The sequence below is a fragment of the Sphaeramia orbicularis genome, unplaced genomic scaffold (genome assembly GCF_902148855.1).
Source record: "Sphaeramia orbicularis unplaced genomic scaffold, fSphaOr1.1, whole genome shotgun sequence".
Taxonomy (NCBI): domain Eukaryota; kingdom Metazoa; phylum Chordata; class Actinopteri; order Kurtiformes; family Apogonidae; genus Sphaeramia; species Sphaeramia orbicularis.
In genome coordinates, this window is record NW_021941594.1 from 221,197 (window position 1) to 236,125 (window position 14,929).

At 43.4% G+C, this 14,929-nt stretch overlaps 1 protein-coding gene across 1 annotated transcript in view; it reads left to right on the forward strand.

Annotated features, from left to right (window-relative positions):
* Window positions 1-13,701, forward strand: part of LOC115416341 (neuronal PAS domain-containing protein 3-like) — a 111,120-nt gene extending 97,419 nt beyond the window's left edge. The window contains exons 9-10 of the mRNA XM_030130090.1: window positions 6,951-8,241; window positions 9,158-13,701. Of these exons, the coding sequence (XP_029985950.1) occupies window positions 6,951-8,241; window positions 9,158-9,503 (1,637 nt within the window). The 3' untranslated portion in view covers window positions 9,504-13,701. The remainder of the gene's footprint in view (window positions 1-6,950; window positions 8,242-9,157) is intronic.
* Window positions 13,702-14,929: the final 1,228 nt, after the last annotated feature.

Genomic DNA, 14,929 nt, shown 5'->3' on the forward strand with positions numbered 1-14,929 from the left:
TCTTCACTTCTTACTTTTTTCCTTTTTTCGTGGCTGTTCCGGTTCTGAATAAAGTCCATGTTCCTCGTTTTTCTTCCAGCCGTTCCTCTTGTCATCTCACACGGCCAGTCCACTTTTCCATTATGCACATTTCCTCTCCAGTCTCCGCCCACTTCCTGTTTGGGAGGGTCTACTTTGGCCCATTCCCTTCTAATAGTTTTCTTTCCAGATATCAGGAATATTTGAACCAAACATCAGGTGCTTGGACATTTTCCTTCATGTTCAGTTGTGTGTGTGTGTGTGTGTTGTTCAGTTGTGTGTGTGTTGTTCAGTTGTGTGTGTTTGTGTGTGTGTTGTTCGATTGTGCGTGTGTGTGTTGTTCACTTCTGTATGTGTGTGTTGTTCAGTTGTGTGTGTGTGTGTTGTTCAGTTGTGTGTGTGTGTGTGTGTTGTTCACTTCTGTGTATGTGTTGTTCAGTTGTGTGTGTGTGTGTGTGTGTGTGTGTGTGTGTCTGTGTGTTGTTCAGTTCTGTATGTGTGTGTTGTTCAGTTGTGTGTGTGTGATGTTCAATTGTGTGTGTGTGTGTGTTGTTCAATTGTGTGTGTGTGTGTTGTTCAGTTCTGTATGTGTGTGTTGTTCAGTTGTGTGTGTGTGTGTGTGTGTTGTTCAATTGTGTGTGTGTGTGTTGTTCAGTTCTGTATGTGTGTGTGTTGTTCAGTTGTGTATATGTGTGTTGTTCAGTTGTGTGTGTGTGTGTTGTTCAGTTGTATATATGTGTGTTGTTCAGTTGTGTGTGTGTGTGTGTTGTTCAATCGTGTGTGCGTGTGTGTTGTTCAGTTCTGTATGTGTGTGTTGTTCAGTTCTGTATGTGTGTGTTGTTCAGTTGTGTGTGTGTTGTTCAGTTGTGTATGTGTGTGTTGTTCAGTTGTGTGTGTGTGTGTGTGTGTGTGTGTGTATTTTTGTTTATGGATGAAGTTGATGAAAAACTAAAAAAATTCAAAACACAAACACCAAATATTCAATAACTGTCATATTTGAACCCTTTAAATGACATGTTTGTAACAGAAACAAACCATATTTGGTGTAAAAAACACACACAAAAAAGCTTCTTTTATTCCAATATTTTACGTAAAAATTGTATTATTTTGTGGAAGAATTTGATGCATTGTTTTGTTTTTTTTGTTTTTTTTTTTTTATCACACCCAAATTTAAGAGTAAATATTTGAGTACATGTTTATGGATCAAATCGATGAAAAAAAAAAAAAAAGTTCAAACCAGCTGAATGAAACCCCTCTGACATCAGTGCCACTGTGCATATTATGGGCTGTAGGTGTTTAAAGGGCGTCTGTGGGTGGACTCCACAGGGTTAAAGAAAAGGACCAAACATGGGGGTTAATGAAAATCCTCCAGGGTCTAAATCAAACCTGGTCCATAAAGTCCAGGTAGGTGAATCCGGTCCAGGTTTGGTGGTTTTCCTCCAGACCCTGTAAACCTGTTGGATTCCGTATGAAGTGTTGGACCCTCTGGTACCAGATGGAGCCAGGGATGTTCCATCAGCCTCTGCCAGAGAGCCGTCGGTGCCAGGACGACGGCCACCGATGCCAGCAGCTGCAGGAGCTCAGCGCATGCCGCCAGCGCCGCCGAACGCCACTGAACACCACTGAACGCCTCTGAATGCCACTGAACGCCACTGAATGCCTCTGAACGCCACTGAACACCACTGAACGCCACTGAACGCCACTGAACACCACTGAACGCCTCTGAATGCCACTGAACGCCACTGAACACCACTGAACGCCACTGAACGCCTCTGAACGCCACTGAACGCCTCTGAACGCCTCTGAATGCCACTGAACGCCTCTGAACGCCACTGAACGCCACTGAACGCCACTGAACGCCTCTGAATGCCACTGAACGCCTCTGAACGCCACTGAACGCCACTGAACGCCACTGAACGCCACTGAACGCCACTGAATGCCTCTGAACGCCACTGAACGCCACTGAACGCCTCTGAACACCACTGAACGCCTCTGAACGCCTCTGAACACCACTGAACACCACTGAACGCCTCTGAACGCCACTGAACGCCTCTGAACACCTCTGAACGCCACTGAACGCCACTGAACACCACTGAGCGCCTCTGAACACCACTGAACACCACTGAACGCCTCTGAACGCCACTGAACGCCTCTGAACGCCTCTGAACACCACTGAACGCCTCTGAACGCCACTGAACACCACTGAACACCACTGAACGCCTCTGAATGCCACTGAACGCCTCTGAACGCCACTGAATGCCACTGAACGCCACTGAACGCCACTGAGCGCCTCTGAACGCCACTGAGCGCCTCTGAACGCCACTGAACGCCACTGGGCGCCTCTGAACACCTCTGAACGCCACTGAACGCCACTGAACACCACTGAGCGCCTCTGAACACCACTGAACGCCTCTGAACACCTCTGAACGCCACTGAACGCCTCTGAACGCCACTGAACGCCTCTGAACACCTCTGAACGCCACTGAACGCCACTGAACACCACTGAGCGCCTCTGAACACCACTGAACACCACTGAACGCCTCTGAACGCCACTGAACGCCTCTGAACGCCTCTGAACACCACTGAACGCCTCTGAACGCCACTGAACACCACTGAACACCACTGAACGCCTCTGAATGCCACTGAACGCCTCTGAACGCCACTGAATGCCACTGAACGCCACTGAACGCCACTGAGCGCCTCTGAACGCCACTGAGCGCCTCTGAACGCCACTGAACGCCACTGGGCGCCTCTGAACACCACTGAACACCACTGAGCGCCTCTGAACGCCACTGAACGCCACTGAGCGCCTCTGAACGCCACTGAACGCCTCTGAACGCCACTGAGCGCCTCTGAACACCACTGAACACCACTGAACACCACTGAACGCCACTGAACGCCTCTGAACGCCACTGAACGCCTTCAAACAGGACGGAACTGAGCAGGACGCGAAAAATACAACAAAACACAACGAAACACATCCAGACGTCACACAAAACACCACAACACCCAGATCAGGGTTCCATTCTGTGTGTGTGTGTATGTGTGTAGGTGTGTGTGTGTGTAGGTGTATGTGTGTGTGTGTTGTTCAGTTGTGTATGTGTGTGTTGTTCAGTTGTGTATGTGTGTGTGTGTGTGTGTGTGTGGTTCAGTTATGTATGTGTGTGTGTGTGTTCAGTTGTGTATATGTGTGTGGTTCAGTTCTGTATATGTGAGTGTGTGTGTGCGTGTGTGTTGTTCAGTTGTGTGTGTGTTGTTCAGTTGTGTATGTGTTGTTCAGTTGTGTATATGTGTGTTGTTCAGTTGTGTGTGTGTGTTGTTCAGTTGTATATGTGTTTGTTGTTCAGTTGTGTATATGTGTGTTGTTCAGTTGTGTGTGTGCTGTTCAGTTGTGTAAGTGTGTGTGTGTGTGTGTATATGTGTGTGTTGTGTATATTTGTGTGTGTTTCAGTTGTGTGTATGTGTGTGTGTTGTTCAGTTGTGAATGTGTGTGTGTGTGTGTGCATGTGTGTGTGTGTGTTGTTCAGTTGTGAATGTGTGTGTGTGTGTGTGTGTTGTTCAGTTGTGTGTGTGCATGTGTGTGTGTGTGTGTTGTTCAGTTGTGTTGTACCCAGTCCATGTTGGATCCTGGGGTAAATAGTGAACACACCTGTTTGTGTGCTCGTTGTGTTCATTAAACCATCGTTAACTCACTGTTTACATTGAAGGGTGTTTGTTAACGGGTGTGTACATACATACGTGTCTGTGACCCCGCACCTCCTCCTTTACCCTCACCTGTCTGGATGGACCTCCTCACCCTCACCTGTCTCCATGTGCCCCCCTAACCCCACACACACACACACACACACACACACATGCACACTGCATCCATAGACTGGAACTACGTTGTGATATTGGGCTACATTAATGAAACTGAATTGAATTATTTACACACATATATCGGCTGGCTGAATGTCTAAGGACGATCACAGCAGACCCCCCCCCCATCCTCCTACAGGCCTTTTTTCCTTCAGTGGAAAAAACACAAACTCTTCCAGGTTTTGCCAAATATGAAACAAAACCCACCTGGTCTGTGGTGCGGCGTGAGCGTCCATCCACTCCACTAATTTAAATGTCCAAACACAAATACAGTGTTAAATTCCCCCCACTCCACCCGGTGGGGGGGTCGGTGTGGTGGCCTGGTCCGCCTTCAGCTGAATGTTCTGGACCAGGACCGATGCCAGCTGGTCTTTGAGCTCCAGGACAACAACACTGGCTCTGTCAGATGGAAACCACGCCAGCAGCTGGAGGGTGATGGGGGGTGGGGGTGGGGGGTCCAGACCCGGACCTGGACCTAGACCTAGACCCAGACCTGGTCCAATAGGCCTGAGGTGATCAGGCTCAGCGCCACAGGAAGAGATGTACGACCTCTGACCTTTGGTCTAATCAGATGTAAAACAGAGAAAAGAAGGAAGAGAAGGAAAAGGAGTCTACATGAGGGTTAGTGACGAAAAACAGAAAAGGATGGAAGGAAGGAAGGGGTGTGTGTGTGTGTGGGTGTGTGTGTGTGTGTGTGTGTGTGGGTGGGTGTGTGGGTGGGTGGTGGGGTGTGTGTGTGTGTTGTGTATGTGTGTGTATTTGTGTGTTTGTGTGTGTTTGTTGTTCAGTTGTGTGTGTGTGTGTGTTATTCAGTTGTGTATGTGTGTTGTTCAGTTGTGTACGTGTTGTTCAGTTGTGTATGTGTGTATATGTGTGTGTTGTTCAGTTGTGTATGTGTGTGTTGTTCTGTTGTGTATGTGTGTGTTGTTTAGTTGTGTATATATTTGTGTGTGTTGTTCAGTTGTGTGTCTATGTGTGTGTTGTTCAGTTGTGTACGTGTTGTTCAGTTGTGTATATGTGTGTGTATGTGTGTGTGTTGTTCAGTTGTGTATATATCTATGTGTGTGTGTTCAGTTGTGTATTTGTTTGTGTGTTGTTCAATTGTGTGTGTGTGTTGTTCAGTTGTGTATTTGTTTGTGTGTTGTTCAGTTGTGTATTTGTTTGTGTGTTCAGTTGTGTGTGTGTGTTGCTCAGTTGTGTATTTGTGTGTGTGTTGTTCAGTTGTGTATTTGTGTGTGTGTGTGTGTGTTGTTCAGTTGTGTATTTGTGTGTCTGTGTGTTGTTCAGTTGTGTATTTGTTTGTGTGTTCAGTTGTGTGTGTGTGTTGCTCAGTTGTGTATTTGTGTGTGTGTGTTGTTCAGTTGTGTATTTGTGTGTGTGTGTGTGTGTGTGTTGTTCAGTTGTGTATTTGTGTGTCTGTGTGTTGTTCAGTTGTGTATTTGTGTGTGTGTGTTGTTCAGTTGTGTATTTGTGTGTGTGTGTTGTTCAGTTGTGTATTTGTGTGTGTGTGTGTGTGTGTGTGTTGTTCAGTTGTGTTGTACCCAGTCCAACACATCACACACTCACTCCACTCGACGCCAGGAAACTGGGGCCGGCGGTGGTGGCGGCGGCGGCAGCCCAGCTGGCAGCGCCGTCTCCCTCGTGGCGAAGGAAATGTCGAGTCGATTGCTGCGTCGGGGGAAAAGCTCGTATGTGCTTTAGGTCATCTTCATAAACAAAACTGACCAGAGAAGGTTTTCACGGGATGGAATGACACGGAACGTTCTATAATATTGTATTTTTTTTTCTGTATTAGTACGGTTTCACCTCTAAACACATTAGAACAGTGTTAAAGAAAAAGTATGGAAATAAATAAAGACATGAATATTATAATATTTTATTTGTATTCAGTGAGAAGGAACATTAGCTTCTTTATCATCCGGCTTGTGCAGAGCATTCATATGTACATACGTCATCTTTTAGCTCCATTTTGGTCTCCACTGACTCCTGAGAAACAAATGTGTCTTGTTATTTTTGGGATTCTTTGTTTCAAGTGCTGATAACCGTTTAATTCTGTCGCGGTAATGTATTATGGGAGCTTTTATTTTGAAGGTGAGTGTGTTGTTGTGTCCAAATCCATTACATGAGAACCAGGAGAATCAACCAAACAGACAATAAAAGCTGAAAGTCGCAATATAAGACTGAGAGGAACCAAACAACTGCCTAATATTTTCACTATTTTTGGGATTTGGGGGATTTTTGCACGTTTTCGGAATTTTTGCATAATCTTAAACTCTGAATAAAAACAGTTGTATGGAAACACCTACTCGCTCCTTCTATGTCTGAGTTATTGAACCTTTAAATCAAAAGTGTGAATGAATGAAACAGACAATAGTCGCTTTTCCATTAGACATCTGCGCAAAACATTACCGATATTTACTAAATGTCGAAAAAACAGAAGCGCGTAATGTCAGTTTTTCCATTAAATCACAAATGCAATGATTTGTTTATTATCGCAAGACGACACGAAAAGTCATTCCATAAACATGGCGATGAACGCAAATATGGCGTTGATTTACAGATATATTCATTATTATCATATATTACCTCTCTATTTCGTACTAAATTAAAAAATGATTGGGTTTCCTGGTGTGTCCACACATACCCACACGTTTCTTCTTCTTTTTTGCTTGTTGTAACATACGTCAGCATCCTTTTTTTTAATTCACCTGACTCTAGTTTCAAAAAAGGTCTTTCCATTGCGGTTTTGCATGATATACCATTTGCGCTATGCCTGAAAAACCACCTCTTGCCGTCACAAAAACTTTTAATCAAAAAATGAGACTTTAGGCGAAATTGTTGTTTTTCCATTAAGTAAATTTTTATGCGCAAGTTATATTTACGCATTTTGAGGGTCAATGGAAAAGAGACTACTGACTTTACTGACGCTAAGGTTTAGTGGACGGTTGTAATCAGTTATTTCACCACTAAATGTCATTGTCTCACACACTGAACCACTTGTTTAGTCCTGAAACGACACTTCAGAAATTCAAACATACTCTATATTTAACGTACTGCATTTGTCTTCCTTCTAGACAACGAGAACACCAAGTCAGAGGGTAAACCAGGCCACCAATCAGAACGCAGCGAGGACCCAGAGACGGAAAGTAAGCGGCAGCAGCCCGGCCAATCACACTGCTCCTCCGAACAGGAAATGAAGCGGCAGGAGGAGGGGGATAGTTCCAGTAACCCCGAGAGCCAGGACAGCGATGACAGTCTGGAGCCGTCAGACGGGGAGGGGGAGGAGCCAGAGGAGGCCAGGGGGGGCGGAGGGGGTGGAGGAGGAGGAGGCGGGGGAGGGGGAGGGGGGAGGCTGGGGAGGTTAACGGGTCTGGGGGCGTTGGGAGGACTGGGAGCCATCGGTGCGCTGGGGACCCTGGGGGGGCTTCATATTAAAGTAGAGCACTACGGCGAGGGGGAGGACGTTCAGCTGCACAACTCACAAACGTCTTCATCAGAGGAGGAGGAGGAGGACGAGGAAGAGGACGAGGAGGAGGACGAGGAAGACATGCAGGACTGCGACACCTCCGACGCCGCCAACAAACTCCAGAAGCGACGGAAGAGGAGGAAAGTCCAGAAGTGGGACGGAAACCGAAGCAGGAGGCTCCGTCTGTCCTCGACGACGCCCAGCCCCATCGCCATGGGAGACACCACGCCATTGGTTGACCCCTCCCAGGCCGCCGGCACCGCCACCTCCTCCTCTTCCCACCTCCTCGCCTCCGGCTCCGACTCCCCAAACGGCACAACCGCCACGTCATCGGTGCTGAAGATCAAGACGGAGATGGCCGAGCCGATCAACTTTGACAACGACAGCAGCATCTGGAACTACCCGCCCAACCGCGAGATCTCCAGGAACGAGTCACCGTACAGCATGACCGCCAAGCCCGCTGCCCCCGGCGACACCTTCCCCTCACCACAGGGCGGTGCCCTCCAGGTGGCCATCCCCGACTCGGTCCTCACCCCACCCGGAACCGAGGGCGGAGCTGGAGGAGTCAGGAAGCCTCCTTACAACGGGAGCTCCGCCCCTTCCTCCGCTTCGTCAAGTTTAGCTCCTCCCTCCAGCGCCTCGTCCGCAGACCCTCTGTCGCCTCCTCTCTCCGCCTCCCCTCGGGACAAAGGCACGCCCACCACCTCGTCCACGTCCTCCACCTCGTCCTCTTCGTCCTCGTCCTCCTCTTCCTCCTCGCTGCTGTACTCGGGCGACCTCGAGGCTCTTCAGCGTCTGCAGGCGGGAAACGTCGTCCTCCCATTGGTCCACCGGGTCACGGGGAGTTTGGCGTCCACCAGCACGACGGCGCCACGGGTTTACACCACGGGGACCATCAGGTACGTTCAGCTGGAGTTGAACTACACTGGTGATTTAAGGCTCACATGGTTTCAAGAACATTTGTGATGATTAAAGATTTGTCGGAAACCAAAAGTGGAGGAAAAAAAACTGAAAATCCACTGAAGTCAAAGTCATTTACATTTAGAAGAGACAACAGGGCTCAGATGAAAGTTGTAAATTGACAAGAAAAACTAATAATCAGGAAAAAAAATGATGGTAAAGTCATATATTAAAACCATTTGACTGAAGTCATGTTTTTATAAAAATCTGACAAATTCATGAGATAAAAGATATTCATTAACTTTTCCCAGAGAAAAAAAAAGAAAAGTTTCTAGAATTTTTCTCCGATAAAAGTTTAAAATGTATGTGAAAAAAAACCCAGATTATCTGAGATTGTAAAATGGTAATAATGTGGACTTGAATATTCCTTTTTTAAACTGTTGAAACAGTTCCAGACTGATGTCATGATAATGCGTTGTATGTGACACCAGTTTATTTCATTTGCTGTGCTATATTAATGCATTTTCATCCTTTCGCATGTTATTTAATGCCATTTGATTGCGTGTCAATGCACTAGCCGCTAATTGCTTATCGCTAAACCTAACTCCTAACGCTAATCCTAAACCTGACCCCAACCCCTAACCACTAATTGTGCTAGCTGCTAATCACACTAATTGCTAATCGCTAACCCAAACTGCTAATTGCACTAGCTGCTAATCAGTCTAATCGTACTAATTGTTACCCCTAACCGCTCATCGCACTAGCTGCTAATCACGCTAATGGCGTGTTATTTTACACAACGTAAACATACACACTAAAATGCATACAGATAACACTCCAATCAAAAGTGTTACCTGTACGCAGTTCATGCTATCACGTTGTCAGTTCTTGGCTAACACCGTGTCCTTGCCGCAGGTACGCACCGGCTGATGTCACCCTAGCGATGGCGCAGGGAAACCTCCTCCCCAACGCCACCATGAACTTCGTGGACGGATCCGGATTCGGTCTGGACCCGAAGACGCCCATGGAGATGCTGTACCACCACGTCCACCGACTCAACATGACGGCGGCGGCAGCGGCGGGCGGGCCGTTCGTGGGCTCCCCCTCGGCCACCGGGGGGAACGGTGCCCTGGGGGGCCAGATGCCAACCGCCGCCAACGTGTTCACCACGGCGGAGGGACTGTTCTCCACGCTGCCGTTCCCCGTCTACAGCAACGGGATCCACGCCTCGCAGACGGCGCTGGAGAGGAAGGAGGATTAACGCAAAACACTCAAGACCGCATTACTGTGTTTCCGGAATCAACAACTGTGTCAGAATAAGAAAAACATGGTTTAGTTGTTTTTAATTTTTGCCGACGCGGCGCAGCACTGTGTGTCCGAGAGCGGAGAACGGACAGGAAAGGATGACCATGTACTCCAGCACTTTGACCTGAGCCACTTGTGTAATAGACATGAATGACCCTCAGACATGTCCACTTTTCTATCTCTAACTCTCCTCCTCATCCTTTTCTCCTCTCTCTCTCTCTCTCTCTCTCTCTCTCTCTCTCTCTCTGCTCCTGTTTTTTTCTCCTAAAACGAATGAACAAAATAAGACTCTATTGTAAAGAATCCTTTTTTGCCTACAGAGAATTCCTATTGCCTACGGACTCCGCCGGAGCCTGACGGGGACGTGTTTTTTTTATGATTTGACTCGTTTCTGTTGCATCTTTATGAAGATGCTGATTGTGTGTATTTAATGGAGGACGCTACAGGGATTTGTTATGGAAAACAGAAAACTCTTTACATCCTCGTATCTTGATGTGATCAAGGCTTGAAAGGAGAGTTTTTAACCCGACGGAGCGAGATCTCGCGCTCCGACAGAGATAGTAATCTTTTGAAAAAAGGTTTTCTGAGGACGTTTCTCGATTGAGGGAATAGTTTAGAGAATTAATTTCCTTCTTTTCCACCTTTTTTTTTTTATAAAATATTCTAGCTCAGATTTAACTTACGAATCAAGCATTAAGAAGAAAAACAAAAAAAAGCAATTTCAGCCGGGTAATGACCTGTGAATTCTCGAATGTTACTACTTCCTCTTTTATCCCAGGAGTTTACCTACAGGTCTCGCACCAAACATGACCTCCTCCTCCTCCTCCTCTTCCTCTTCCTCCTCATCACCTCCATCTCCATCAGTCTCTGTTTTTCTACCTGATTCTTTCTCTGTCCGCATTTCTACCTGTTGACCTACAGATTCATGGTGCTACCGACCGTTCAGTAACCCTGACTCAGCTGGCTGATGTGGGTGCTGCAAACCAACCCACAGCTCGTTGACGGACTTCTGCTCTTGGTTTTTTTTTGTTTGTTTTTTCTCGGAGGAGGAACAGTTTAAAGTCATGTTTCTCGTCTGAACTTCAGGAAAGTCAGTAATACAGAAAAAGAAGCTCTAAATCTGTGAATCGCCTCCATGTTTGGCCCCTGTCTGAATCTGATTGGGCCACGAGGGCCTGATCTGCCCGGCAACATGGAGCCGATTGGTGGGGATTTAGTCTCCATGGTTTCGTCGTTTTCCTTTTCGATGTATTTTCTAACTTGATCACTTTTAATTCTCAGTGAGACTGAGGCTAATTAGCTAGCAATGCTAACTTGAAAAATGAATGTTGAAAACCTCGACCGGCTCCTGTTTGATCACTGTTTTACATTTTTTACCACTGTGACTTCTTCGTCTTCTTTGTTTTTTCCTCCTCCTTTTCTTCTTCCTTAAACCAGAATCACCTCCACAAGATTTTTCCAAACAATCCACTCTCTTCCATTTCCCATCGCCGGACCCTGTGATTTAAAAAAAACAAAGAAAAAAAAAAAAGAAAAGAACACATATCAACAAGGAGATTGTAATAAAGACATTTTCAATCAATCAATCTATCAAACAATCAATCCAACGGGAAAAAAAAATAAGAGTATGATTTTTTTTTTTTTTTTTTTTTTGAGGAAGAGAAAAAAAATCACATTCCTGTGACGACGGTGTTGTCCTTGTCGTTGTTCTTCTGTTTTGTTGTTTTGTTTTGTGTTCTCCCCTTCCTCCTCCTCCTCCTCCTCCTCCTCTTTCAGCCTCCGTTGCCAAAAAAAAATGTTAATCTCACAAGTTTGGTGTTTTCAAAAGCACTGTGATTCTCGTTCATTTGTATTTTTTTTTCTTCTACTTTTTTTGGTAAAAATAGAAAAAAAGAAGAGAATAAGTAATAATTAAACGGTTTAAAAAACTGTCTTCTATCTTTTAAAGTTGGCAGCCCCTGTCTTTTAACCATCCCGTCATCCTTATTACCCAGTGTGATTACGCCGTAAAAAACGTGTTACCGATGTGTTTAGTGTCACTGGCTGTCAAAACGTCTTTCATGGCGACTTCTCTCTCTGTGTGTGTTTGACTATATGCAGTATATACTGAGCTACTGTAGCTGTTTTTGTCCTTTGTCTTCTCTGTGCTCTATCTCTAGTGCTGGGGGGGAGGCGGGAGAGGGGCGGGGCCTGTCCGAGGTGTGGGCGGAGTCCGTCTCTCTCTCTCTCTCTGTCCCCTTCTATCTGCAGTCTTAGTGAAACCAGTGGAGGTTCGTGGAATTTCGTGTTGGGTGGCCTTTGCAAAAAACGAAAAAAAAACCTTTGTAGAGTCCACCTTTTTTATTTTCGCTGCTTCCTTTTTCGTCTTTGTAAAACCTCTTCCTTTTTTCCGTTTTCTAAATCTCTCTTTCTCCGCTGTTGCTTTTTGCTGTTGTGTAGTCTTATACGAAACCTCTTTATCTCGCTGTCTTTTCTCTCAAAGATGAAAAGATTCTTTAACTAGCTCAAAGGTTTATGGAGCCATGTTTTTTGCCTCGAAAGGAATTCTGGGAATCACAGTTTCCAGCTCTGGCCTACAAAGTATTAAAGAACTAATAAATATTTACACTATAGAGAATAAATTAAGACGAGGAAAAAGCCCAAAGCAGTTGGTAGATGTAGTCTCCTCTCTCGCTTTGTCCTGGATAAAAAGCGGTTGTGAAACATTTCCCAGAGTTCCTTGGGGCGTCTTGTGTGCATTGGGTGTATTTCATTGGTTCCCACCGAACTTCAAAACTTCTCTCACGGGACAAACAAAAACGTGGTTAAAAGGGGGTGAGGAATGACGAAAAAAAAAAAAATCACAGTAGTATTTCAGGACACAATAAAATTTTAAAGATTTCTAAAGAAATTAAAAGAAAAAAAATATTTCGCACTACAAATCTATTTTTATAGGTGTTTTGGAAACTGAACTGCATGTTTAGTAAGTTCGTCCGATGCGTGATCGAGCCCTCGTTTGTTCGTTTTGTTTTTTTTTTTAGGTCCAGCAGTTTTTTGGTTTTTACGTCCGTCGAGCCCAAACGGGGGGAAGGTCCGTCCGTCGTAAGAAAAAAAAACACACACACACACACACACAAAAAAGGGTGAAGGCCTCGAATCCCCCCCTTCGTCATCAGGAAAAACAATCTGTAGCGTCTGTGCTTTCTGTGGAGAATCAGTGTCTTGTTACCGCGACGACGAAACGACAAATTGTGCAATTTTTATTTTGGAGAAACGCGACGCATCGGGCCGAGCGGCGGGTGGAAAACTTCGCGGCTGAATGTTAAATCCGTCGCCTCAGGAGCCTTTTTGTTTTCCGCTCCTCTGGATTTTCTACTCTTGGGGGGGCGGGGCTTCGACGAACGTCAGGCAGGTGGATGTAAAACGGGGGGGCGGGGCTTAGATGAAACCAGGAAATACACCCACATGTAAACAAAAAACCAAACAGCCGGTCCAAGCTGTTTCAATGTTTTTTCTGTGTTTTATGTCGAAAAATGAAAACTTTGCTGGTGATTTTAAAAACTTAAAAACCTTAATCGCAGCTGCTGTCGAAAAATACATAGTGTTTAAGAATTACAAATATGAAAAATCACTTCATTTACCTGTGAAGAAACTGTGTCTGTGTTTTTAACTATTTCTTGTACAATTATACAGATTCTTTTATGAGGAACTTGGTGCCAAGTAGCTGAAATACGGGAGAGAGGGAATCTCTTATTATCAATGTTAACAGTGTTATAAAATTCTAAATACAAACAAATTAAAATATTAAAAAAGAGAAAACTATGGTACATTTCTATTTTTTGTTTGATTTTTTTTTCCCCTCGCAAATGAGGAAAAACACACGACTAACTGATGCTAACTTTGAGTGCCTGGCTTATTTTATTATTATTATTATTATTATTATTATTATTATTATTATTATTATTATTATTCTTTTGGAAAGACATCTTTTTGAGTTCATTTACCATGAATAATGCTGCAAATCTGAAACTGTACATAGGTTCATGTTTCTAGCGGTTGTTGTTTTCTCAGTTTTCTCGGTTCTCATGTCTCATACATGCTTGTCTTTCTGTAACTCCGTTCCGATCATCGACAGGTGCCATATTCATAATAAAACAATTCTCTCGAATTTCTTACCAGATTGCATCATTTCTTCTGTTGGACACATTCTGTCATCCTGTCCTCCCTCTTAGTCTTATCTTATCTTAGTCTTATCTTTTTTTAGTCTTATCTTATTTTAGTCTTGTCTTATTTTAGTCTTATCTTATTTTAGTCTTGTCTTAGCCTTATCTTATCTTAGTCTTATATTAGTCTGATCTTATTTTAGTCTTATTTTAACCTTATCTTATTTTAATCTTATTTTAGTCTTATCTTAGTCTTATCTTATTTAGTCTTATTTTGAGTATAATCTTAGTCTTGTCTTATCTTAGTCTTATCTTATTTTAGTCTAATCTTAGTCTTATCTTTTTTTAGTCTTATCTTATTTTAGTCTTGTCTTATTTTAGTCTTATCTTATTTTAGTCTTGTCTTAGCCTTATCTTATCTTAGTCTTATATTAGTCTGATCTTATTTTAGTCTTATTTTAACCTTATCTTATTTTAATCTTATTTTAGTCTTATCTTAGTCTTATCTTATTTAGTCTTATTTTGAGTATAATCTTAGTCTTGTCTTATCTTAGTCTTATCTTATTTTAGTCTAATCTTAGTCTTTTCTTATTTTAGTCTTATCTTAGTCTTATCTTATTTAGTCTTATTTTAGTCTTATCTTCACCTTATCTTATTTTAGTCCTATCTTATTTTAGTCTTACTTTAGTCTTATCTTATCTTAGTCTTATCTTAGTCTTTTCTTATTTTAGTCGTATCTTAGTCTTATTTTATCTTAGTCTTATCTTATTTAGTCTTTTTTTAGTCTTATCTTTATCTTACCTTATTTTAGTCCTATCTTATTTTAGTCTTATCTTATCTTAGTCTTATCTTAGTCTTATCTAATCTTATCTTAGTCTTATCTTATTTTAGCCTTATCTAAGTCTTATCTTAGTCTTATCTTATCTTAGTCTTGTCTTATTTTAGTCTTGTCTTAGTCTTATCTTATTTTAGTCTGATATTATCCTTATTTTAGTCTTATCTTATCTAAGTCTTATCTTATGTTAGTCTTTGTTTAGTTTTCTCTTATCTTAGTCTTATCTTAGTCTTATTTTAGTCTTATCTTATCTTGGTCTTGTCTTATCTTAGTCTTATCTTATCTTGGTCTTTTCTTATCTTATCTTATCTTATCTTGGTTTTGTCTTATCTTATCTTCAAACTGCAGTAGTTATTCTTGGATCCTAACTTTGTGACACTGTAAAAAATATTCCCCCAAACACGT